Below are 26,684 nucleotides of genomic sequence, written 5' to 3' on the forward strand. Positions count from 1 at the left end.
GATGTAGCGGTATATAAGAAATAAATTACATTACATTACATTACATTGTCTGGACATTTTCCTAGGTGCTAAAGGGTGAAGTGGATTGCAAATGGGGCTTGAGATAGATCTTGCTGTGTTAGTTTGTAAATAAATACAGTGTGCTGAAATTTGCAAGAACTTTTACTGGTTTTGCACAGGGTAGCCACAATCCTGCACGCAATCATTTCCTTTGCCCAGTATAAACTAAGCCTGTTGTACTGTATCGCTTCTAAATATTAGAAAAGATCATTTCAACGAACGCCACATGAGCCTAACTGCCGCACGGAGCCCTCTCGGGAACCTGCAGCATCTCCTCTAGCGCCAAGCGTCTTTCCTTGGTCACGTGCGGCTGCCTCGAGGGCACCCCAGCACGTGAGGGAGGCGAGTCGTTTCGGCATTACGTCACTCTCGCGCGAGGAGGCTGTACAGCTGGCCGCGCTGGAGCGTGAGTCGGAGCGCTAGTTACTCTGAAAGCCGTCGTGCCGGCGCTGGCGCTCTGGTTGGAGGGGCGGGTAAGGCGCGGCCATTGTTGAAGCTGGCATTAAAGAGAAGCGCGTGAGGCCATTGTGAGTCGGGACGTTGAGGGAGAGCGCGAGAGGGCCGCCGTCGTCGTCACCTGGAGACCGCACGCGCTGCCGCTCCCGAGTTCTGCAGTGAGGGATGGGGCAATGCGGAATCACCTCCTCCAAAACTGTCCTGGTGTTTCTCAACCTTATCTTCTGGGTAAGTCGGAGGGACGGGACCAGGGGGAAGGATGAGGCGAGAAAGAAGCTGGGGGACAAAAGACGGGGTGTGGAGAGGAGCTGGAGGGAGGGGTGGGGTAGCGACTGTGGAAGGAAAACCTGGGCTGCGTTTAAAGAGCCTGGCGGGAGGAGCGGAGCTGGTGGGAAAGAAGAGTGTGAGGTCCCGGGTTTAAAAACGCGAGGTTTCGGGCTGCGGCGTCCGCGTTTCTTGCTCGGATCGCGTTGGAAAATATGCATTGCTAGACAAGGTGGTGGATGCGTGAAATATGCCGAGAAAGAGGCTACCACGTCTCTTAGGTAGTAACAGGAGTAGTCTGTCGCCTTCAGCTCCTTTCTAGCTCCTTTCTTGTGCAACTTCGTGCCTTTGTTTTCCGTTTATCTTTCTCTTCCTTTCTGCTGTTCCGTATAGGTTTTTTTTAATCGGTGTCATCAAAATGCTAACAGTCCAAGGTAAACTGCCACATGTAATTGTAGAAGGTGAGCTTATATAATTGCTGATTGAAACTGTATATATAAGTAGGGATCTGTCTGTCATTTCATTAACTGATAAGCAGCCAAAGCATGCAAAGCATGGTTTATAAAACGTTCCAAGTTTGTGAATGTTATTTCTAGGGAATTTTGCAACAATTTTTGAACATTTTGTAATAACTTTTGAACATTTACGTGAATAATAAAACATTTTCCATGGGCCACTTTATTTTTTACACACTATCCTTTCCTCCTGACGACTCCTCCTCCTCCTCCCGTTTGAAATCCCTCCCACATTTTCCCTATTCAGGATCCTCCCCCAGCTCAGCCTGCCTGCGTAATCTAAGGGGAGAGTGTGGCGCAGTGGTTAAAGCTACAGCCTCAGCACCCTGAGGTTGTGGGTTCAATCCCACGCTGCTCCTTGTGGGCAAGTCACTTAATCCCCCCATTAGATAGATTGTGAGCTTGCCAGGACAGATAGGGAAAAATGCTTGAGTACCTGAATAAATTCATGTAAACCGTTCTGAGCTCCCCTGGGAGAACGGTATATAAAATCAAATAAATTAAAAAATAATCTGGCTTCCCTCCCTGCCTCAATCTCCTAGTAAGAGAAGGAGATGGCCAGATGTACAAGCATTCACCATGTCCTGTTCTGCTGTCATAGGCCCAACTGCCCATTTTGAATCACATGGGCAGTTTCTCCAAATCGGTTATTTTTGTGCATACAAAATCCAGTATAAAAGGTAACACAAACTAATGTCACAGCTCTACATTAATTGTTACCAAGCCAGTCAGTAGAAAGTACCTATAGAATATCCAGCAATCACAAAGATGTGGAGAAAAAAGCCTCAAACTTAAGTAGCAGCATAAATAAAGAAAACTTCAAGCTGTCTTGAATCTTATCAATGGCATAAAAAATCTCCACATAAAACTTCCTCAAAATATCTCAAAAAGGTCCAAACCACTATATGTGCACAGGGTAACAGAAATATCTTTGTTGATTAAAAACTGGTTGGAGCATAGGAAACAGAGTGGGGGTGAATGGGCAATACTAGGACTGGAAGAGCGTTGCCAGTGGGGTGCCGCAGGGCTTGGTGCTAGAACCTGTAGTCTTCAACATCTTTATAAACAATCTGGGCATAGGTACAACGAGCGAGGTGATTAAATTTGTGGACGACACAAAGTTATTCAGAGTAGTGAAGACACAGGGGGATTGCGAAGATCTGCAATGTGACATAATCAGGCTCCAGGAATCGGCATCGACGTGGCACATGAGGTTCAACGTGGATAAGTGTAAAGTGATGCAAGTTGGTATCAAAAATCTCAAGAACGAGTACAGGATGTCCGGGGCAGTACTTGGAGAGACCTCCCAGGAAAGGGACTTGGGAGTTCTGATTGACAAGTCGATGAAGCCGTCTACACAATGTGCGGCGGCAGTGAAAAGGGCAAACAGAATGCTAGGAATGATAAAGAAGGGGATCACGAACAGATCGGAGAAGGTTATCATGCTGCTGTACCGGGCCATGGTGCACCCTCACCTGGAATACTGCGTCCAGCACTGGTCACCGTACATGAAGAAAGACACGATACTACTCGAGAGGGTCCAGAGAAGAGCGACTAAGATGGTTAAGGGGTTGGAGGAGCTGCCATACAGCGGAAGACTAGAGAAAATGGGCCTCTTCTCCCTCAAACAGAGGAGATTGAGAGGGGACATGATCGAAACACTCAAGGTACTGAAGGGGATAGACTTAGTAGATAAGGACTGGTTGTTCATCCTCTCCAAGGTAGGGAGAACGAGAGGGCACTCTCTAAAGTTGAAAGGGGATAAATTCCGTACAAACGTAAGGAAGTTCTTCTTCACCCAGAGAGTGGTGGAAAACTGGAACACTCTCCCGGAGGCTGTCATAGGGGAAAACACCCTCCAGGGATTCAAGACAAAGTTAGACAAGTTCCTACTGAACAAGGACGTACGCTGGTAGGGCCAGTCTCAGGGTGCTGGTATTTGACCAAAAGGGCCGCCGCGTGAGCGGACTGCTGGACATAATGGACCACTGGTCTGACCCAGCAGCAGCATCTTTTATGTTCTTATGGAGAATCAGTCACATGGTTTATAATCCCCAAATGTTTACAAAATTCTAAGTTCTCTCCGCAATTTTTGTGTTTGGATATGAAACATAGAGTATGATGGCAGAAAAGGGCCAACGGCCCAACAAGTCTGCCCACTCAAGAACCCTCCCTCCCTCTAGAATCCATCTTTTAAGTATTCATCTGGAGCGACCCCCACCTGTCTTTCCCATCGTCCCTTGAAGTTGAGTGGGTACTGGCCTCGATTACCTGACGTGGAAGACCATTCCATCGATTAATTACCCTTTCGGTGAAGAAGTATTTTCTGGTGTCCCCTTGAAATCTCCCCCCTCGAGCTGGTAACAAAATAGAGCTGTGACATTATTGTTGTGCATACCATGGCAGTAATGAACCTCACTCCTAGTCCAGGGTATGTGGAATATGATATCGTTCTCTCAAATTTACTGCTAATGCTTGCTTGTAGGACTTGACATTATGCCAAGGAGAACTTTTTCTGGAGTTCATATGATGTAACACAAATAGGCAACTTATCCAGGTGCTCTTGATCAAGCCTGTGTCATATTTTCTTGGACCTGGTCTGCATTTCTTGGTACTGTTTTACTTTGGTGTGCTTGAACCTTAGAATGTGTGTTTTCCTATTCTGTTAATGGACTTCTTGTTTCCTCTTTCTATTGGTTTAGATTATAAACCTATTTAAGAACATAAGAGGACCTACACTGTTAGCTAAAGGCAGTATAGCAAGTCCTGATATATAAAATTAAAAAATAAGAGCACAAAGAAAATGAAATGCACATGAGAATGGGGGTGGGGGTAGAATACGTCATTAATTTTTCGAGTCCCGAGTCTTGTGTTGGTGCATATGTCCAGAGATTGGTTGGGATTTAAGTGTGTGTTGCAGAACCTATAATTGCTTTTCCTACAGCAGTGCATTGGGCCATGATCTTGGAAGCTTATTTTCTCAGAAACCCCTAGTTCAGTCTGGTCTGTTTTCAAAATCCTGTGTCTTTTCATAGGTTCTCTCCCTTCCCCCCCCCCCTGCCAAATTTGGGCCCTTTCTGCTGAATTTTCAGAGTTAAGTTTGTTCCCGGACATTATTGGGCCCTTTATGTATAGAGTTTCTTTCCAGTATGCATTGTTGGAATGAATAAAAAAGGGAGAAGATGTCACTGTCCTAAGATTGAACAGAGTATAACCTCTGTCCTTAGATGCCCGGGAATAATGATAATTGTACAAATATTTCCAATCAAATATTGTTTATTAAAATTTAACAGAAATCTTGTTTCAAAAGGCATTTCTACATTGAAGACACATTCAGTCAGACGTGCAAAATGCACTTTTTCTGAATAAATAAAGAAACTGTTCTATTACGTTCATTTATGTACTCTCACAGTGACCAATATTACATCACTCCAATCTACCAATGGTCAGCCAGCTCATCACTGAAGAAGGCTGAGCTTATTTAAATAATAGAATTCCTTTTAGCTCTTATAGAAACCAGGCTTAAAGAAAAGTTTTACAAATTATATATTTGTTCACAGCAATTTCTGAATATGCATAAAACATTATAATATACTCAAAGAAAACCCCCTCTCCCAGTATTCTTTAAAGGTTTGAATCAAAACAGTTCTCTGTGTCTTTGGAGAAAACTGACCGTTTCAAGTTACAGCAGCGAAAGCCCATACGAGGCCCCCCCCCCTTAATGAGAATTCCTATACTGGGCTTAAAAAAATCTCTACTTTCACATTTAGAAAGGCAAGCAGGCCTCTTAGAATGTCACAGACTTAAGAGAGTTTCTATGGTAACCTAGCTTAAAAGGTCAGATAGGTCAAATTTCAGATGTTACTTCTCAGGATTTCTCAAGGTTTAAAATATAAAAATAAAGTTTACAAAACCAATTTTATGTTTAAATATATACACACAAAGCACCAACACTAAAAGATGGCATGGTTAGGGGTGGGTCATGGGGCATGTTTTCAAGTTGGCACCAAATTCACAAAGAGGTGCCTATTAGGCTTCGATATTGATGCCTAACTTTAGGCAAAAAAAGCCCTGGCATAAATTGGGTATGCCTAAATGTTAGTATGCTGAGTGCCACCTAAGCATGATTCTATAATGGGCGCCTAAGTGTTATAGAATCAGTGCTGATATCGGTTCTTAACTTTAGGAGGGCTTTATAGAATCAGGGCCTAAGTAACCACTCAGTCTTCCTAATCATTAAGCAGGCCCTAAAAAGTACAAAAAGTAAACTCTTTTTATTTTTAGTGGAAAGAGAACTTGGATAGGAAGCTCAGTGAGATTAGACTGATAGGAAACTTGAGAAAATGTATTCTTAGGGAGGGTTGTAAATGGCTCTGTAGCTGAGCTGGAGGTAGAAAACAGTAACTGACTTTAAAAACATGCTTTAGATTAGCACAGAATTCTTCAGGCAGAAGTAAAGGGAACATCAGAGCTTGGCCAGGATTTTTGCGGTAACAGGAATTTGTTTGGGATTTACAATGATTTGCTGCCTCCCGGAAGTGCCTGCCTCGGGATATATATATATATATTTTTAATGTGCATTCTGATTGGCTGGTTAGGCAGCAGTAGGCCGTCTACAATCGGGACGCATTTTATAGAATTTGCCCCTAACTGTACACTCAACGTGAAATTAAACTTATTTCCAGCCTACATAAAACAGTAAGACATGACCGAATGGGTCTACTCTCTAATGTTTAAAACAAATAAATTAGAGCTATTTTATAACCCAAACAACTTTATTTGAATAACAAAGCATTAATTTTACCTCTTTTAAGGATGCATGACACCTCAACCAAAACATTAACTAGGAATATTTAAATAAAACTATGTAGACTGGTCCATAATTAAGATCCCTAGCTGTCTCCCCCCCCCCCCCCAATTGCCTGTTTCCCTTATATGTTTATGTTGAACACTTAAGTGAGAATTTTCATTATCTTTCTAAACTTGTAATTTGTTGTATTGGACACACAGAAACTACAACAGGGTATTTATAGAAAGATGTAACTTGAGCAGGCTGTTTAATATAGTATTTATTTCTTCTAATACCTGCCCTAGGATGAGAAGGCTAGTGCAGATGTTTGAGCTTCTAAGGAATCTAGGCTAAAGCTTTATGTAAATTTAATCTTGAGTGTTGATTTTCAGCTGTTTCCTAGGAAAAGGTTGGCATACTGTAGATTAGCTTAAAATGGGATCCCAGTTTATATTCAGGCCAACGCCCCTTCCCAGAATTTTTTAGGCCACTGCCAGGCTCTGCCCTCCTCCTCCTCCTCCTCCCTGCCCTATCATACCTTTGCCGATCCCTGCTGGAGGTGCAGCGGGTCCTCTGCTGATCCCTGGTGGAGGTGCAGCAGGCAGAAGCATGCTTTCTGAATTCCTGCCCCGCTGCTAACCAGCTGCATGGATCCAGTTTCTTCAGCTGAGCAGCTTCCTTACTGGCTCCCACATGACCAGACAGAGTATTTTTTTGGAAGGGTTACAGAAACTTCAGACACAATGTGCCAAGTGTGTTGAACTTGGGGGGTGAATATGTGAGTTTCATGGCTCCACGTCATTTTCTTCTTGGTTGGGATGGGAACATTTCAGCACACCCTCATAAACTTCCTTGAGATCTAGAGAGCAGAACCAGTTGTCTTTCCAGAAAAGGTAGAAAGGGTTCCTAGAGAGACCTTGTGGAAAGTCTCCTTCAGCAAGTATTTGTTGAGACCCTGGAGGTCTAAAATAGGTTGAAGACCATTGGGTTGTAACAACAGTGATTACAACCACAAAAGTTTGTGCTTTCAAGGTTGTGTGTTCTCACTTGATATTTATTACTTTGCATTTAACATAAGATTACAATGCCTGATCCTGGCTTTTTAAGTGCCAAAACATAGTTAGGTGTTGTCCTAGCTTTGTGGTGGACATTGAGATCTCTTCTGACATGTTTAAAATTGTTGTTTGGACCTCTAAAGGCCTTTTCCCCTTTATTTGGAAGGCTATTTATCTGGTGCTACTCTACTTGACTGGTTTCCCACTGTGGGATCTGCTGTTTTCCTTTTATGGTTTTGTCTGTCCTGCAGGAATCCTTTCTTTGCATCTTGGAGGCTAGCATCTCGATTTGAATGGTCCCTTCCTTCCTACCGAAGGTCGTGTCCAGTTTTCATGTAAACTAGGAGGTGTGACTCCAGCCTTCAAACCTTACGGGAGTGAAGAAAGCGGAGAGCGTGGAAAGTTCAGAATTTTGATTTGTTACTTGGAGGTGACCAATGAGTTCTGTTGTCTGATCACTTTTTTGTGCTTAGGAATGTAGCACGTTGGGGGAGACATCTAAAATGACCATCTCCAGGTGGATCAGGATGGCCTATATTGGAAGCAGAAGCAGTCTCTAGTAGAGGTGAAGGCACACTCCCCTCACAGCATTGCATCATCTTGGGCAGAGTCTAGTAATCTCACCTGCAGAAATTTGTAGGGCAGCCACTTGGTCCAATCTCCACACGTTCACTAAGTTTTACAGGGTGGATGACAACCAGGCTGGACACTGCTTTGGGGTCGTCATTATTGGCAGCAGGCTTATCTGTCCCACCCTAGGAACTGGGGATTGCTCTGATAAGTCTTGCTGGTCAAGGCTACCAGTCCTTATTACACAAGAAGGAAAGATTAGGTTCTTATCTTGTTAATCTGGATTGTTGACTAGATGAGAGAAGAGATGTGTGTTTAAATCTTAGTATGATGATTGCCATATGCAGACCACTTATTGGCTCTCTTAACAGAAGGGTGTAGACAAATTCATGCTCTTCAATTTATTTGTATCTTTTGTATAAGAGATTTTTTTTTTTGGCATCACTATAAAACTTGAATTATCTGTTACAGAATAGACCTGTTTTTCACATTTATGGCCAGTTGAATTTCTAAAGCAAATATGCACGTTGCTTAAAAAGTATTTGGTTACTGACTAGAAAAGGTGAACCCTAAAAAACTGATCTGCCTCTCCAACTTTGCAGCACTGTAATTTGTTTAAAAAATAGCAGAGTGCAAATGCCTCTCCTTTGCACCCTCTATGCCTGTTATGTCTCCTCTTGCCATTTATCCACCTGACTGGCCCAACAGTCTTCTGCAGAATTGCTGTGTGGTTTGTGTCCTGGCTGTTGCCCCCAGATTAGAGGTCTGCTTGGGAACGGGGATCGTGGGAATCCCCCCCTAACCCACGGGACTCCCATGGGGACCCCCCTCTGGCTCAAGGGACTCCCACGGGGATGGAAGGCTTTGGAAGCAAGTTAATCCATATAATATAATGGACACGTCAGCCTTAGTAAAAGAGGGGGTTTATAAGTTAATTACCTGAACAGAAAAAAAAAAAAGGGTTCCACCAAAGAGATTCCACAAGGAAAACAGCAGCACAAACACAAAAGAAACTGTGGAATTGATGATCCTTCACAGTACTGCGGTATATAAGCTGTTATTATTATTATTAATTGCTGCTTTTTATGGGGACGGGCAGAGATGGAGGTAATTCCTTGTGGGGACGGAGAGGATCCTGGCGGGGATGGGTGGGATTTCTGTCCCCGCGCAACTCTCTACCCCAGATATCCACTAGTGACTACAAGTAATACATTTTGGACAGGCAGAAGGCTATGGCCAAGGCTATGAAGATATGTAAAGAGAGGCTTCTTTATTGAAATGAAAACCTAAATAATAATTTTCTTTAATGACTCATTTCTAAGGGCTCCTTTTACGAAGGTGCGCTAGACCTTAACGCGTGCAATAGCGCGCGTTAAATTCCCGAGCGCGCTAGCCGCTACCGCCTCCTTTTCAGCAGGCAGTAGCGCATGGTAATTTTGTGCATGCGCTAAAAACCCTAGTGCACCTTCGTAAAATGAGCCCTAAATGTTTAAGAATACCCGATTACTATTAAGCTTTGGATGAATCTCTTCATGAAAAAGCAATAATGAATCCAAATTAATAAATAAATGTGACTGGCAGCTAGAAGCAGACTTGTATGCATCCTGATCTGTTACCTCCCACAGCATGGGCAGCATGAACCAGACTTCTGACTGAGTAGAAAGATCAACTGATACCCTTTAGTAGCAATAAAGCCAGTTTTTGTCCTGTGAGACATTCAGAAAATGGCAGTCTTTATAGGCTTGATGAGTGTGTAGAATCTCCTTACAATGGAGGATGTTGAGGTCAGGTTTCAGCTAATTAATGAGAAGGGGTACAATGGATACTTTGTTTACTCCCTTCTCCTGTTCCAGAAGATCAACTTGAGGTAGACTGACTTGGTGCATAAAAACGTATGCACAATTTGTTGGAAAAGTACTCTGCTTTAATTATGTCTCTGTTATCCCAGATTGGAATAGTGGTTTCGAACTGATAAAAGTGTAGGGGGATGGGGTCCTGGGCTTTTTTTGCTGTTGTCGATTGTTTAACAATTAACATCTCCCTCTCGCCTCGGCCCCTGTTTTGGTTAAAATATATACAGTCAAATCTCGGTTTATGAGTAACCCGGTTCGCGAGTGTTTTGCAAGACGAGCAAAGCACTCGAGCAAACTGTAACTCGCAAACCAAGCATTGACTCGATTTGCGAGCCCCGACTGCGGGAACCAACAGTATTGCTCCCCCCCCCCCCCCGAGGCCATCGGCGCTGCTCCCTCCCTTCACGATCGTCTCCTCCCCATCTACTGACCGGCCCTGTCCTTACCCGTGTGCCACCGGAGTTAGAAAGGGCCTGCCACCAGTCTGCCGCTAAGGCTTGTGCATCTGCGCATGCTCAAGGCCTTCTGGATCTCACCCTCTCCGAGATTCTCATGAGACTCGAGATCTCATGAGAATCTCGGAAAGGGTGAGATCCAGAAGGCCTGAGCATGCGCAGAAGCTCAAGGCTCATCAGCAGGCCAGCGGCAGGCACTTTCTATCACCGGCGGTGCAGGGGTAAGGACAGGGCCAGTCGGGGAGGGGGGGGGAAGAGGCGATAGCAGCGCCGGTGGCCTCGGGTGGAGCATGGGAGTCGGGGTGCGTCCGGCAGGAGTGAGCCAGCACCTGAGAGTCCCAGCAGAGGGGGTAGTGGCATCTGGGGGGGCAGCGTCCGGGAGCAGCAGAGCCAAGTATCCAGTCAGGCTCTGTTGCGGCGGCAGCACTTTGCTTACAGCCAGCACCATCCGCAGTGAACAGCAGCAGAGGAAGAGAATTGGAGGAGCCGCGTGGATAGGTCTGTGGCAGAGGCAGCGGTGGAGGCGTCCCTAATGGTAATTAAGTTTTTGTGGATGTGGAACGAATTGTTCAAGTTTACACTAACTCTTATGGGAAAAGTTGCTTTGATATACGAGTGTTTTGGTTTACGAGCATGCTTCTGGAACAAATTATGCTCGTAAACCAAGGTACCACTTTATTCATTTCTAATCTGCCTTTACCCTGCTGATTACAGCAGTTTTGTAACACTGTACATCATATCCCTACATTTTCTTGATTGAAAATAGTTTCAGAGCCTTGTTCTCAAGGACTCTGTAGACGTGTAATCTTGCAGGCTGGCAAAGCACGCGGAACACGGTTCATGGCTCTTGTGTATCTTTTTGACTCATTGGAAGAGAGAGGGGGGTAATGGCTTTGTTCTTGATTTTGGGGGTAGTTTGGTAGGGATATCATTTCTCACTATCTAAAATTCGAGGACAAACAAGTTTTATATTCTTATGTGGACGATTGTCATCTATGGAAGCCGGTATGGACATTAGCAAATACGCTGTCACTTTAATTTTTTTAAGGCAGTACCCATACCACGCGTGTGCTGGTGCCTTCCCACCTGCCATTGGCTCATGGGATCATCAGTTCTTTGTTTTGTTCTCAGAGCTGAGAAGCTTTGTCTTAAGTATTCTGTTCAGATTGTCAAACTGATGATTTTTTTGTTGCTGTGCCTTCCCGCCTGTTTAACCATGTTCGTCCATTTGTACCGATTTGGTTTTAATTTTGTTAACTTTTTGTTTTTAGCCTTCGGACCACCTTTAGGCCCTTTTTTTTTTTTTTTGTGCCTGGGACCATCAATTATGTTAGGTATACTTTTTACTCAAGCTTCCTGGGCCAATGAACCCTTTGATCTTACACTGGTTGTTTTCCAAGAAGACTACTGTGTATCTCTTTCATCGGGCTCCTCCAAACCATGCACAAAAATAAATGTTCACAGTCGGTGCAGTAAATTATTTTTGTGCACAGTTTGGAGGAGCCTGATGAAAGAGGCACAAAGTAGTAGTACTGGTTTATACAAGTTAGATTTTGTTGAATTACCAGTCTTGATAATGGAATTTTTGTTCTAACACTGCAGCATGCGAACACTGATTTATTGTAAGAAATTGAGGAAGGACCATCTTAAAAATACATCTTATGATCAGATATGGATGCTCAAGCATGCCTATAAATGTAAAAACATGTACAAAACAGGTACCACAGGTTGAAAAGAATTCAATGAATCATATTATCACTAAAAATTATTTTGAAAAAAAAAATTTTTTATATGTGAGAGAAACTTTACAAACTTTATAAATAGAGGCCAGTGATGAAAAGACCGCTAAAAACTTTGGTTGCGCGGTGGAGGTGTGATGCTGAGGCCTGAAAGAAAATGTTGAAGTCAATTTGAGGATATGTTTGGTATTTATTTAACTTGGAGGGTATCTAAATTGATTTACCTGTATGTCGTAAATGCTAAGTTATTTGGATGGCTTATATGAAATTATATTATTTATTCACATGAATTTAGAGGATACTAAAAAAAATATTTATAAAAAGGTATGATTTATTTATTTATGAAATTAACATCAAAGCAGTATGGATGATGAATATACAGTGGTACCTTGGATTACGAGCATAATCCGTTCCAGCAGCATGCTCGTAATCCAAAATGCTCGTTTATCAAAGCAAGTTTCCCCATAGGAAATAATGGAAACACGCTTTGATAGGTTCCCACCCCCCGAGGCCAGCGGCGCTGCTCTATCCCCCCTCCTCCCCGAGAACCGGCATTGCTCCCCCCGAAGGCCCCCCCCTGCATTCCGGCACCCTCCCCCTGCGATCGGGCACCCCCCCGCCACTGCTTACTGTCTTCTGGGCACCAGCATGTCCTGTGCATTGGTGCCGGTGCCCGAAGATCGGCCTCCTCTTCTTGCTGGGCCTTGAGCATGCGCAGATGCTCAAGGCCCAGCAAGAAGAGGAGGCCAATCTTCAGGCACCGGCACCAACGCACAGGACATGCCGGTGCCCAGATGATAGTAAGCAGCAGCGGTGGGGGGGTGTGCCTGATCACGGTGGGGGGGTGCCGGATCACCGGGGGGGGGGGGCACTCGTAAATCGAGCCATGCTCTGTTTCGCGAATGTTTTGCTCGTCTTGTAAACCGAAGTACCACTGTACACCAGTAGTGATACACCCAGCTGTTCTTTGAATTATAATTGGCTGGCGGTGGCATGTCTGACAAATCTGTTTAAAGGATAAGAACATGAATTTAAATGTTTAAAAGATACAGAAAGCTGCTTGTGGGTGTCCTAAATGCACAGGAGGCATTTCTTGCTGTTAAAAGGAAACACTGGAATGGAAGGGGAGGTATAGGATGAAGGTGAAAGGGAATGGACTCGGGAGTAATCTGAAGGACAGCTACTTCACAGAAAAGGTGAATTTGTGGTATGGCCGCCTGATGGAGATGGCAAAGAGAAAAACTGTATCTCAATTCAAGAAAGCTTGGGACGGGTACATAGGATCTCTGGGAAAGTAGATGACATGGATGGCGCACTGGATAGACCATATGGTCTTTCTGCCTTCATTTGTCTTGTTTAGTATGACTTCGTAACAGGCACCTGACATTTTTCCTGCACACCATTTAATTTTCACTTCAGATTTTTTTAAAGCACTAACATTAAAGTAGATACTCCTTGTTGGAGAGACTACCTTTCTGTGATTTCTAGGACAGTGTCTCGCAAACTCTCCAGAGCTGTGGCACTCTAAACTTGGAGCCACGGCTGGAGGGCATCCAGAAGTGCGTAGACATCAACATGATGATGTCGCACGCATGTGTGACATCATGTCGACGTCTGGGCATGTGTGGAGGCCTCTAGCTGGATCTCTGAGCCGCCAGTGGGGGGGGGGGGTCGATAGAAGAGAGGCTCATAGAGGAGGAGAGGCATCGGCTGATCGCCTAAAGGACATGCCTCTTGCTGCCCACTGACGCCTCTCCTCCTCACCAACATCTTGAGGCACACCGGGAATTGTGCCGTGGCACACAGTTTGCGATACACTGTTCTAGGAGGTAAGATGTTATAATGCAGTTTCTAATAATTAAAAAGATAGGTAACTGCTTTTTTCTCTCCACCCCCCCCCAATAGGCAGCAGCTGGTATTTTGTGTTATGTGGGCGCCTATGTCTTCATCACCTATGATGACTACGATCACTTCTTTGAAGATGTTTACACACTCATTCCAGCGGTTGTCATCATCGCTGTAGGAACTCTTCTCTTCATTATTGGGTTGATTGGTTGCTGTGCGACAATCCGAGAAAGCCGGTGTGGACTTGCCACTGTAAGTTTTTAGTAGCATTGCTATAAATGTCAGTTGGCCCTGGCAGGCTCAGATTTACAGTCAGTGTCGGATGGTCTTCGCAGCCTTAATTTAAATGATCCGACCTATTTTGTATTGTTTAATAGTAAGAAGAAAAAAAAGTTTTTAAACTATTATTTTTTTTCTGATTTGGTGTGTGTTCTTGATGCTGCATTACAATTTCAACAAAAATCTCTAAAACTAGACACTTTGCTATTAGGCTCTGAAGTCATCTTGAAGAAATTAACACTTGGGGTTAGAAAACTGGCACCACCTCAAGAGTTGAAAGACTTTCAGGCTCAGAGTGAAAAATCCTGCGTGCCAAAGTAGACATACTAAAAGAACCTCCTTTGTCTTGTACACCAGTTTTCTTGGCAGATCATACATACTGTATATACTCGAATATAAGTCAAGACCCCCATTTTACCCCAAAAAAGGAAAAATGGTTGACTCGAATATAAGACGGAGGCTTAATATTCAAGAGCCATGCCCTGCCAGGCTTTGCACCCAGCCCATTTACCTCCCTTCCCTATCAGGCTATGCAGCCAGCCCTCACTCCCTGCCAGGCTCTGAACCCAGGCCCTCTCACTCCCTGCCAGGCTCTGCACCCTGTCCCACCTTCCTGCCCTGTACCCTCTCTGGTGGTCTAGTGGTGGACACACCCGCACACCTTTTTTCGCCAGCAGTGGTCCAGCAGTGCATCGGGCAGGAGCGAGCTTTCCGCGCTCCTGTCCCGCACTGAGCCCCTCTCTCCCTGGATGGCAGTCTCGGATCTTGTGGCCAGTGGCGCACCCAGCAGGAGCGAGCTTCTGCCCAGCCTTGCACCGGAAGGAGGGAGGCAGGGTGTAGAGCTGGGCAGGGAGGGAGGGGGTCTGGATGCAGAGCCTGTCAGGGCATTTGAATATAGCAATTCCCCCCCCCCCATATATATTTGAGTCAACCTTTTTTCCCTCCTTTTTGAGGGGAAAAAGGTGTCTCTGTTTATATTCAAGAATATATGGCACTCATTCAAAATAATCATTTCCCCACCTCCCAACAGGCTAGCAATATCCAGGTACAGTACTTGATACCAGATGCAGTAAATCAGTAAAAAGTTGTCAGAGTGCATAGTACAGCAGTTAGAGAAAATAATACTAAGTATTCATTAATATATTCCTTCACAAAGGTTGAAGAGACCTTATATAAATATTTCCACAAATCAAAAAAAAAAAATCCTATTTCTTTGCTGAATTCTGGCTCACTATTGTTCATTAACATAAGATGATGAAACCTTTATCCGCATTCTGGGGTTGTCATTTCATAAGGATCTGCATTCAGGTTTTTGTGTTGGGTTAGGAATTAACCCTCTCTGGACCACACCGAGCCTGACCAACAAGACCCTTCAGCAACCCTCGACTATGTCAATGAAATCTCGCCGGCAGAACTCAAAACAATGCTGAACTCACTTCGCCCTACCACCTCGGCTCACGACCCATGCCCACACTTCCTCCGGTACTCAGTAAAAGGCCCATTCTTCAAATTGATCCCCCTCCTAATCAATACCTCATTGTGCAAGAGGGAGGTACCAGCATCCTGGAAAGCCGCAGTGATCAAACCTCTGTTGAAACCTTCCCTAGATTCAGACACACCAAGCTAGGAGCCAGTTCCCAGAGCTCTTTAGCTGTCAGCATTTCCAGCGCCTCTTTTCTCTCTGATGCTGCATTGTCTAATTCTTTCTTCTCCCATGAGTCTGCAGAACCTGTATTGTGCTCATGCAGACTATGCAGCTGTTTTATCTTTTTCTGGTGGATCTGTGAGGCTAGCCCTCTTTCTCCGGGGGGGTAACATCTTCACCATGGGGAAATTTGTGGATATCTTGCATTGCACAGTTGCATTGGATTTTTACAAGAGTAAGGCAATCTTCGAGTATATTCTAACCTGATATACTTTCAGAGAGATTTTATAATTAAAATATGTAAAAATCAGGGAAAGGAAAAGTGCAGTGATAGGACAGAGAAGAAAAGGAATTGTAGAATTGGGTGAGGGGGGTGGAGGAGGACTAGTATGTTTAGTTGCTAAAGATGCACTTCTTTTTTTTTGTTTGTTTTTAAGCAATGACCTGTCTCTTTTTGACTTTTTTTTTTCTATAGTTCGTCGTCATCTTGCTCCTGGTTTTTATCACAGAGGTGGTTGTGGTTGTCTTAGGATATGTTTACAGAGCAAAGGTAACTTATTTCTGTTGCAACAGATTAACAAGATTGGAAGGGTTTCTAGATGCCAAGTTGCCCAGGTACTTAAACCTGTGGCTGTTCCCTTGGGGTATGGGGAATATTGGGCCTAGAGCTGGCAGAGGTTTCTGGTATTGGGTGAAGGGCCAGTAAGTGCTTATTGGGGAGTTTCCACCAGCAGGAGAGAGTAAATGGAGAAGCTGGAGACAAAGAGGTGTCAGAAGTAACAAGGGGAATAACTAAAGTATCCAAAATCAGTTTTCCTGACTCTTTAAAAACTTGGCTTGTTCATAAATTCCTCCCCCTAAAAATGTTTGTGTGTTTATGCATGGTTTCTCATAAAAGATGTAGGAGACAAATTTTTTGCTTACTATTCAGATTATGAAGCAGAAAGGAAATGCAATGTAAACACTTCTGAAGGAAAGCATAAGTCTAATCCTCTGAAGCAAATGGATTACAGCATCCTAGATCAACTGCAGAGCCACCAGTAGGGAGTGAAGTTAGGACAGGCTGTAGTTTAGCATTGGCCCCTGTGCAACTCTAGCCTCCAGGGCTTGCAAGGAAAATCTTCACCCATGCAATCTAACCCATACCCGCTAGGATCCATTCTATCCCCAGCTGTACCTGCAGGAGTCAGTGCTCACAGCCCTCCATTTCCTCCCAAGAGCCTCCCTTGTTTTTTTTAGGATAGTTTTCACTATTCAACCAATGAGTGTCCCAAGCCTCAGTCTGGAGTTACCAGATATTTTGACTATACTCCCAGAGGACCATGGCAAATTCTTCCATACCTGTGGGATTCCTGCAAGCCCCATTCAAATGTAGTTCTCTACTAGAAGCCAGTGGCACTACATCCATGTTCTGTTTTCTGCCTGCATAATTCAGCTCTAAATTTGAACCACTCCTACATGTCTCGTAAGATAGAGCAGTTTAAGAGTGGGCACTGATAAGCTTAAACTTACCGATTCATGTAGTTCCAGAAGTAGCACTGAAAATAAATTTATGATGCAGATAAAGGGGATTACGAGACTGGGAGAGAGCCTGCTTGAAGCAGGGATAGAATGGAAATGGGAAGGGAGCTGGAGAACGAGAATAGAGCGTGTATAGGGGGTAGACTTTTCTATTTTAGTTATAAAATTGTACTAAACAAACCCTGAGCAGCCATGCCAACTACATCACAGGGGAACCCCTCAGAAGAGAACTCCCATAATAACCATACTGGGTCAGACCAATGGTCCATCTAGCCAAGTATGCCATGTTACACGTGCCTGACAGAAACCCAACTCCCACCCAGTATGCTCTCTACATTGTCCAAACAGTGAACTTGACTCTCACAGAAATTTTTTGTCAAACATGGCCTCTTTTTAAAACAAAGTGACATTAAAGACACCTTGTCCAGATGATGGGGTCTCAATTTGCCTATGCCACCATTTTTGATGAAAACCTTACATCATAATGTTCCTAGTTCTTTCTCTGAAACAATATTGGATGGAAAGGTGCTTTCTCACCTCAACACAGAAGAACTCTGCAATTAATGTCACTTTTTTTGTTTCCTAGGTAGAGGATGAAGTTGACAGAACCATTACTAGAGTTTATGATGAGTACAATGGCACATACCCTGATGCAGCCAGTCGTGCTATTGACTATGTGCAGAGACAGGTAAGAGCTTCACTTGTTCTCCTTGCCTTTCCTTTCCTCTCCTTGTTCTTGCTTTTTAAAGTCCTTCAATTTCTGCAATCAGCTGTAACTTTTTTGTAGTTTTCTGATGTAAGTTACCTCACTGACTTAAGAGCTCCAAGTTTGGTGGGATTGTCACTCTTTAAAATGCACATTTCTTCTGCTTAACAACTAGATAAGCCCAACAAAAATGCTTATCTAGAGAGTTTGGGAATCTGCCGTTTTGTTGCCACTTCAGAGATTGTTCCACCATCATTACAGCACAGCCTGGCGCTTCCCTTCAGAAACGGCATTTCACTATTCCTACTGCGCAAGCATGGCTATATTTACTAACGATACTTATCCTATATGTGTGTGATGACTGATCATTCCCAGCACTATTAGGCTGTGGGTGGAGACTCGGTGAGAGCTCTAGGCACAGATTTGTACATGCAGTGTGAAGAAATTCTGAGCAAGTAAACTTATCCTCGTGCATAATGAGCACTAAGGGCTCCTTTTACTAAGCCGCGCTAGGGCCTTAACGCGCGGAATAGCGTGCGCTAAATTGCTGCATGCGCTAGACCTTAACGCCAGCATTGAGCTGGCGTTAGTTCTTGCCGCGTAGTGTGGATTTAGCGCGCGCTAAAAACACTAACGTAGCTTAGTAAAAGGAACCCCAAATGTGGCTAGTTGGCTAGTTTTTTTTGTTCCGCAAACAAGTTTCACACACCCAACTAAAAAGTGCCTGTATTGTGACATGGTATGGGTACTTTATACGATTATATTGGCTCTGTAAAAAAAACAACAACAAAAAAACCAATCCAACAAACTTGTTTTACAGTGCTATAGATGAGTTCTGTAAATTGATTCTCTTTTATTTTATTTTGCAGTTGCACTGCTGTGGGATTCACAACTATTCAGACTGGGTAAAAACACGTTGGTATATTGAAGCAAAGAATAATAGTGTGCCCTTGAGCTGCTGTCGAGCCAGCATTAATAACTGCACTGGTAGCATCAGCCGTCCCACAGATCTTTATTCTGAGGTAAGAGCCGGGTATTCATTTTACTAGTTTGAATATAGAATTAGTTACTGCTCTTTATACCTTATGCCAGGGGTGTCAATGTCCCTCCTCGAGGGCCGCAATCCAGTCGGGTTTTTAGGATTTCCCCAATGAATAAGCACGAGATCTATTTGCATGCATTGCTTTCATTGTAGGCTAATAGATCTCATGCATATTCATTGGGGAAATCCTGAAAACCCGACTGGATTGTGGCCCTCGAGGAAGGACTTTGACACCCCTGCCTTATGCTACGTACAGCAGTAACAGAAAAATAAATTCTGATAGTGAATGCTTTTTTGGGTGTTCCCTTTATAGTTGTTGCTAGAGAAATATTGACTTTTTTAATACAACTCACTGGGAACTATACTTGCACACTTTTTCCTGAGCCCTCTTTCACAAATTTATAAAGCATGTATATGTATTATTTTTTATGAACTAGTAAAATGTCTTATTTTCTAGTTATTGTTCTCCCTTCCTATTCACATGTTTGCCTTATGTTAAGCTCTCATTTTAAAAGGGAGATAAAAACCCCTGTTTTTCCAGGACAAGCAGACATAATATTCTCATGTTGGTGATTTCATCCAAGGAACCCAGTACTGCTACTGCTAAGTGCACCTCCTTCACCCCAACCTCGGCTGGTTAACACTAACATGGTTCCTTTCATTGAGAAGTAAATGCTCTACTCAACACTGCTACCATATTAAATACATAAGAACATAAGAATAGCCTTACTGGGTCAGACCAATGGTCCATTTTCACAGTGGCCAAAATCCAAGGAGTAGCAATATTCCATGCTACCAATCCAGGGGAGATTCTGTTCTAGTGTGCATCACATTCTCTAGAATTCATTACATGTCCACTTCCATCCATACTGGACTACATAATAACATAAGAGCTGCCATACTGGGACAGACCTAAAGTCCATCAAACCCAGTATCCTGTTTCCATTAATGGCCAACCCAGTTCACAAGTACCTGGCAAGATCCCAAGGAGTAAAATAGATTTTATGCTGTTTATCCTAGAAATAAGCAGTGGATTTCTCCAAGCCATCTCAATAGTTTATAAACTTTGTTTTAGGAAAATTATCCAAACCTTTTTTAAATCCTGCTAAGCTAGTTGCTTTCATCTCTAGCTCTGGTATAAAAATCAATTCAGTTAGAGTTCATCTAAGTGCTATCAGTACGTTTCACCCTCTATCTGTTCATCCCTTGGTAGCTCATTTCCTGAAAGAACTATTCCACACAAAACCACCTATCAAGCCTCCCATCTGTTGCTTGGGATCTTATCGTCATACTGTCTGCTCTCATGAAGTCTCCCTTTGAGCTGTTCACACCTTGCTCTCTCAAACTTCACTTGCCCTCCTTGCCCTCATGTCTGCATACGATGAGTGAACTTCAAGCTCTTGCGTCTGATCCTCCCTACACCAGATTCTAGCACAACGGAGTACGATCCAAAGTTCCTACCTGAAATCATCTCAGAATTCCAGCTCAACCAGTCTGCAGTCCAGCCTGTTTTCTTTCCAAAACCGCATACACATCCTGGAGAGGCAGCTCTTCACACCTTGGACTACAAACATGCTCTGGCATATTGACTGGACTAAACCTCAAAGGATCCTCCCAGCTTTTTGTAGCTTTTAATCCTAACATACTCGGAGTTCCTGTCGCCAAGAGACCCATCTCCACTTGGCTAGCAGGCTGCATCTTCTTCATGTATACCCGGGCTGGGCTGTAGCTTCAGGGCCATTTGACAGCCCATAATGTCCCAGCTGTGTCTCATTTCCACTCTGCATCTATTGAGGACCTCTGCAAAGCAGTTACTTGGTCCTTAATCCGTACCTTTACTTCTCCCTAATGTTTCGAACAAAACTCCGGAAGAGACAGTTGCTTTAAACAAGCAGTTCTGCAAAATCTTTTCTCTCGAGTGCCAACTTTCCCTCTTGGCTTTCACCAGACTCATGTTTATATATCCATTATCCTTCTCCAGAGTCATAATCCTGGAAGCTTGTGAGTACAGTAGTTCCATGTGTGAGAATATTATGTCCTGCTTGTCTTTAGAGAAAGCAAATAAACTTACCTGTTTCAGGTGTTCTCTGAGGACAGCAGGCATAAATTCTCATACCCCCCCTCTCCCGCTCTAGTTGGCTTCTTAGCTTTGTTTTTGAACTGATGGTCCTGCAAGGCAACATTGGGCAGGAAGGCACTGCCTAAAAAGATTTTAAAATGACAATGCACTTGGTAGTGTCCATACTGGCTTCCGTAGATGTCGCCCACATATGAGACTATATGTCTCCTGTCCTCCGAGAACGCCTGCTACAAGTAAATATATTTGCTTTATTACCAGCTCACCACTTTCATTGTTTCTCTTCATCTCTTCCCTCCCTGGATTTTCTGTTTCTTATCTTGCTTCAGAGCTGATTTTGGATTTCTTTCAGTATGGTTGTCTTTACTAAAATTTTGTGTATGACCTACTGATTTTAAGAATACAAATTAAATAGTATTGAAAGCTAAATAGTTAATGTGTGTTCGATATCATGTTCTTAAATTCAATAGTTTTCTGTTTTATTTTTTAAATGCAAATTAGGCCTCCCTCCCCATCCAAATAATATATTGGCTGAATCTCTTAATTTCCTAGCAAGTTTCAGCATAGATGTGACTTTCTGAAGCTATTTATTTCTATTGATTATATAATTGTCCCTTTTTTTTTTTTAAGGGTTGTGAGGCTCTGGTTGTGAAAAAGCTGCAGGAGATAATGATGTATGTTATCTGGGCGGCGCTGGCGTTTGCTGCTATTCAGGTGAGTTTTAATTCTTTGTTAAGTCTTTGACAACATCTTTGGATTTAGGAACCAGTGACTTGAGAACTTTTTTTTGTTTCCACCAAAGTTTTAAGAGCGTGGGGTGGATCAAAGCAATTTATAATACCCCTTGACATTGATTAAGATCAGTGGTAGGTATTCAGAGGCCTTTGAGTTGTGTAGAGGTACTAGGCAGGGGTTCCCACTCTCCCCTGTCCTGTTCACACTAGTAATTAGGGAGCAGGCTCAGATTACTGAGGAATGAGATTGAGCAAGAAATTAGTCTAAATATGGATAATTTACTATTTGCTATTCTAAACCAAACTAGTGTCTGGGTATGGTGATGAGGGAATTAGAGAGCTTTTAGTATGGTATCGGGCTTTAAGGTTAACATGAATAAAGCTGAATTACTAACATCTCCCTGACCCCTGAGGGGTGTCAGGTCAAAAGCGCTCTGGGACAAAGGCGCGAGCAGACAACTGAGCGCAGCGCGGAGGCGCGCACCGAAGAAAAAGACTGTTTTTAGGGGCTACGATGGGGGGTGTGGGGGGGAACCCCCCCACTTTACTTAATACAGATCGCGCCGCGTTGTGGGGGCATTGTGGGGTTGTAACCCCCCATATTTTACTGAAAACTTAACTTTTTCCCTGTTTTTACGGAAAAAGTTACGTTTTCACTAAAATGGGGGTTACAACCCCCCCATAACGCTGCCGTGATATGTATTAAGTAAAGTGGGGGGGGCTCCCCAACAAACCCCCCGTCGCAGCCCCTAAAAACAGTCTTTTTCTTCGGCGCGCACCTCCGTCTTGCGCTCAGTTGTCGGCGCGCGCCTTTGTCTTCCGCGTTACTGTCTATGAACCCCCCTGAGGAGGTAGCAAGTATTTGGGCCCAGTATCCCTTCCAGTGGGTTAAGATGGCTCTTTGGAATTTGGGTGTATTTAATAGGGGGGTTGTGAATGAGTCTTTTTGACCTTATGTCACCTTTGATGTGGAAGATTAATAAAGATCTAGAGATGTGGGGAAGACTTAGCCTCTCCAGGCTGGGGAGAATTAAGACTATAAAGATGATGGTGCTGCTGCACCTGCTTTTATCTGTTTCAGGCTTTGCCTTGTCCTGTTGCTGATGGAGTGCTATCTCAACTGGCAGTGGTGGCTCTCTTAAGCTTATTTTGGCAGGAAGAAGGCCAAGGATGGCTATGCGCTGGTTGTGTTTGGGTAGATGGGATGAGAGGCTTACGATGCCCAATTAAGAAAACAAACCCAAAACTCTTAGCACAATTACGCAAAGGACTGCATGCAAGCATTGAGTGGATATAGAGCCAGGTTGCATGATAGATATTCCTTTCCTGCTAGTACCCTGGTTGCTGGGAAGAGAGGGGAGTTAAGATAGGGAGGCCCTATAGGAATATCACATTACATGTTTGGGTACCCACTTGAGCCTGGTTAATAGAAGAGGAAAAGTATTCCTGGTATATCCCCTTAAGGTTCAATCAGGAATTTTAATCCTGGATGAGGAAATTTTTTGAACTTGAGAGGTGCTAGAGTGTGTGGATCAATTTTGGGATGTCGGCACACTAGGGGTGAAATATGATAAAAGATGAGTATAAATTGCAGTCAGGGTATCTCTTCCCCTATCTGCAGGTTAAGCATTAATCTCTACCATATTAGGCTTGGAGTTAACAGCTGGGCAAGACAGTCTTTGAGCAACGTCCTCGTGGAGCTGCAGAACAATTGGAGTTACAAATTCCATCTGTCAGGCAGCTGAAACTGACAGTATCTAGAGATAGTATATTTCATTGCATAGGGCCTAGGAAATAGAATAAGCTTCCTGAGTATATTCAACGGCAGCAGAATATACAGAGCTTTAAAAAAAAAACTGTTGAAGCGGCACCTTTTTTACCAGACGAAAGACAAGGTTTGAGACTGTATTATCAATGAAAAGGAGAAGAAGAGGAGAATATGGTGCTGGTCATTTTGTGTATTTTATGTTTTGTACTTCTTGTATTATGGGAATTTTTGTATGGGAGGTTTTTGTATTGTGTGGAGTATGCATTGTTGAAGGTGTATGTAATGTTATAGTTTGATGTAATGCAATGTTATAGTTTGTGTTATAGTTTTTGTATGTAAGTTTGTAACCCGCCCTGGGTAAGGGCGGGATTTAAATGAACGAACGAACAAACTACTTGGCCAAAACTACAAAAAGGGGGAGATATCGTCACAAATTTATAAGTGTTTGTTTGAATAGCAGGAGATGCGGGGGGGGGGGGGGCAGCTTAAGTATATGAGACTAAGGGAATCTGATCTGGGTAGGAATATCAGGGAACCAGTAAGAGCAGATCTGGTAGAGGGGACTAACTTTGGGGATGTTGATTCTTAATAGCTGAAAATGAGTATAAGGTATTGTTCAAATTGTATACCACTCCAGTTTTGTTACGTAAAGTTCTGGGGACAATTGTTGGAAAAACGGAGGCATGGGGGATGTGTATTTACATACGCATGCGGTGGATTATGGGGTAATACAGCAATACTGGTCACAGGTATTCCAATAGCTCTCTTAGATTTGCAAGAAATGGATTGTTCCATATATGGAGACTGCTATGTTGAAGGGGCCAGTAGCTGGAATGGATTGGGGGGTTGGGAGAATTGGATCCTTCAGTTAAGTTTTTAGCTGTGGCACGTATTGTGCTGGCAGTGAATTAGAGTTAGCCTGATCCACCGCTGATAGAAACAAGTGGTTATGAAATTGAACAACTTGTTTGATCTGTATAAATTCACCACTGTTAAAAATAAGGTTCCCATCTTTGATAAATGGAGGGGCTTTCAAAGGTAGAAAAGCACTCTGGGAGGGTGGGGGGTGGTAGTATACACTTCTCCCTCCGTATTCACTGTGATAGGAGATTAACAGAACCGCAAATACTGAAAAACTGCGAATAACTTTTTTTTATGTTATTTGCTGTTTTCTATTAAAAACCGTTGTGAATATGGTGAAACCGCGAATAACATGGTGGGAGACCTGGCCTGTTTTTGAAGGAGAGGCAAAACACAGTGAACAAAGTGCTGGGAATCGGCAATTTCTCTATGCAAGCTGAAGTAATTTGGGGCGAGGAGCCAGCAAGCTAAAAACCGTGAATAATCGAAACCACGAAAGCTGAAACCGCGCATATGGAGGGAGAAGTGTACATTTATTTTGGCCTGAGTGATATAGGGGGGGGATTTGTGGTGATTTTATTTATGGTTTTGGGCGGAAGAGAGTAGATAGGGAGGAGGGTTGGGTAGGAGTATGGGGCTGTATTGGAGGGTCCATAGAAGAAAACACAAGTATCCACCAGTAGCATTGCTGCTGTTTAGGATAAATTCTGTTTTCATGCTGATATGTTTGGAAAATGTTAGTATTTAAAAAAAGAATTGGGTATAATATGATGTGCCTTGTAGGCTGAAAGCAAAATCTGCCTTGATGGGAAGAAACAGTCACTTTTTTACTTAGTAGAATTTAATGACAGTGTTAGTGGTTACTTACTGTTTTAAATGCCTTATTTTACAGTACATCCATAGTTTTATGTAAAATGTATAACTATGTAGTATTTATAATTCTATGTAGTGATATGCTACTTATAACCTGCCTAGAGCTCCAATTAGTGAAGATTTGGAATATAAATTTGCACATAACATAACGCCTCCATGTCAAGTCTATGAACTTATTTGCTTTTGAACCCGTTAGTCTACCTGGGGACATCAAAGTGCACATTTTTATCTGGTCTTTTTATTATTTCCGTTTGAACTATTCAGGTGGGTATGGTTTTTATATAATTTGCTTTTATATTTTTTAAGAACAGGGTGGGAGAAGTTCCACCCTGTAGGGCTTCAATTGTTTGTCTGCTTTTTTTTTTTTTTCATTTTGTGTTCAGCATCCTCTTTACAAAACTGCGAAAGCTGTTTTTAGCGCAGGCCAGCATGTTAAATGCACTGATCCTGATTTCCTTATATAAATTTTTCTCCTTTTTTTTTTTTAATTTCCATAGCTGTTAGGAATGCTGTGTGCTTGTATAGTGCTTTGTAGAAGAAGTCGGGATCCAGTTTATGAACTTCTCATCACTGGAGGAACCTATGCGTAGAAGACACCTGAAGATATGAGCTTTCTAATCTTTTCTTTCTTACTGGAATGTGATGAGAAGGGTGTGTCCACCTACCATATTAGCTTTCCTGTCTATCTAGACTGAGGTAAAGCATGCCTTGCCCAAATCTGGACTGTTGTAAAGTTGTTCACTGGTGATGGGGCAAAGTAGTTGGGCTTTGTTTGCATCCTTGTAATTGGCTATTGTTTGCCCAGAGGTAGCCAAACACAATCCTTTTTAAATTACAGAAAATTTTGAGTGATGGTTAACATAACAATTAACATTCAAATTAGCGTGCTCCTGAATTACTCGAATATTAGCTTTAAGCGTTAACAGCCTAGTTTGTATGGAATTTTAAGCAGTTCTTACCAACTTGTTTTTTTGGTTTGTTTTTTTTTGTCAGATACAATACAGCCCATTTTCAAGAAAACATTAGTATGAAAGGAAAACTGACTAAAATAATTGAAAACAGTGACAGTACATTTTTTTGTCTCTTGATCACTTCAGACATCAAAGATCCAACTAAATGTGTAATATTCAGAGTTCAGGGGGTTGTATTTTCCAACAGTAAAATGTATGCACTCTTATCCTAGATTATCTTTGTTTCCGTTTTAGAACGATTTCTTTGGTTTGAATAAGCTGCAGACTTTTAAATTTTGATTTTGGAGATAATGTAGCCATGTAGTAAGGCAAAACAAGTATGTGAAAGTGAATGCAATTGTAAATAGTGTACCTGATTTAAATAAACCTCTGTACATCCACCCTAAAATCACAAGTGTGGGCAAAATCATTTTTTAGAATAAATTCTAATGTTTATCTTGATGAGTTGCCATGGAAATTGACACATCTGCTTTATTATTCGTATTCGCCAGGTACCTAGTACTTGAACTTTAAACCCCTGTGGGGAGTGAATGAGGAAGGATGCTGTATATCGGTGTCCCACAAACTTTTTAAAGCCACGACACACTGAACTGGGCTGCGGCGGAA

General features: G+C 43.0%; 1 protein-coding gene across 1 annotated transcript; it reads left to right on the forward strand.

Moving 5' to 3' along the window:
* The first annotated feature begins 416 nt into the window (after positions 1-416).
* On the forward strand, positions 417-26,466 carry TSPAN3 (tetraspanin 3). The gene is made up of 7 exons (XM_033920858.1): positions 417-744; positions 13,662-13,853; positions 16,001-16,075; positions 17,633-17,734; positions 18,622-18,774; positions 21,502-21,585; positions 25,605-26,466. The coding sequence occupies exons 1-7, from the start codon at positions 682-684 to the stop codon at positions 25,695-25,697; spliced, it is 762 nt and encodes a 253-aa protein (XP_033776749.1). The 5' UTR covers positions 417-681; the 3' UTR covers positions 25,698-26,466.
* Positions 26,467-26,684: the final 218 nt, after the last annotated feature.

Source organism: Geotrypetes seraphini, chromosome 14, assembly GCF_902459505.1.
Source record: "Geotrypetes seraphini chromosome 14, aGeoSer1.1, whole genome shotgun sequence".
Lineage (NCBI taxonomy): Eukaryota > Metazoa > Chordata > Amphibia > Gymnophiona > Dermophiidae > Geotrypetes > Geotrypetes seraphini.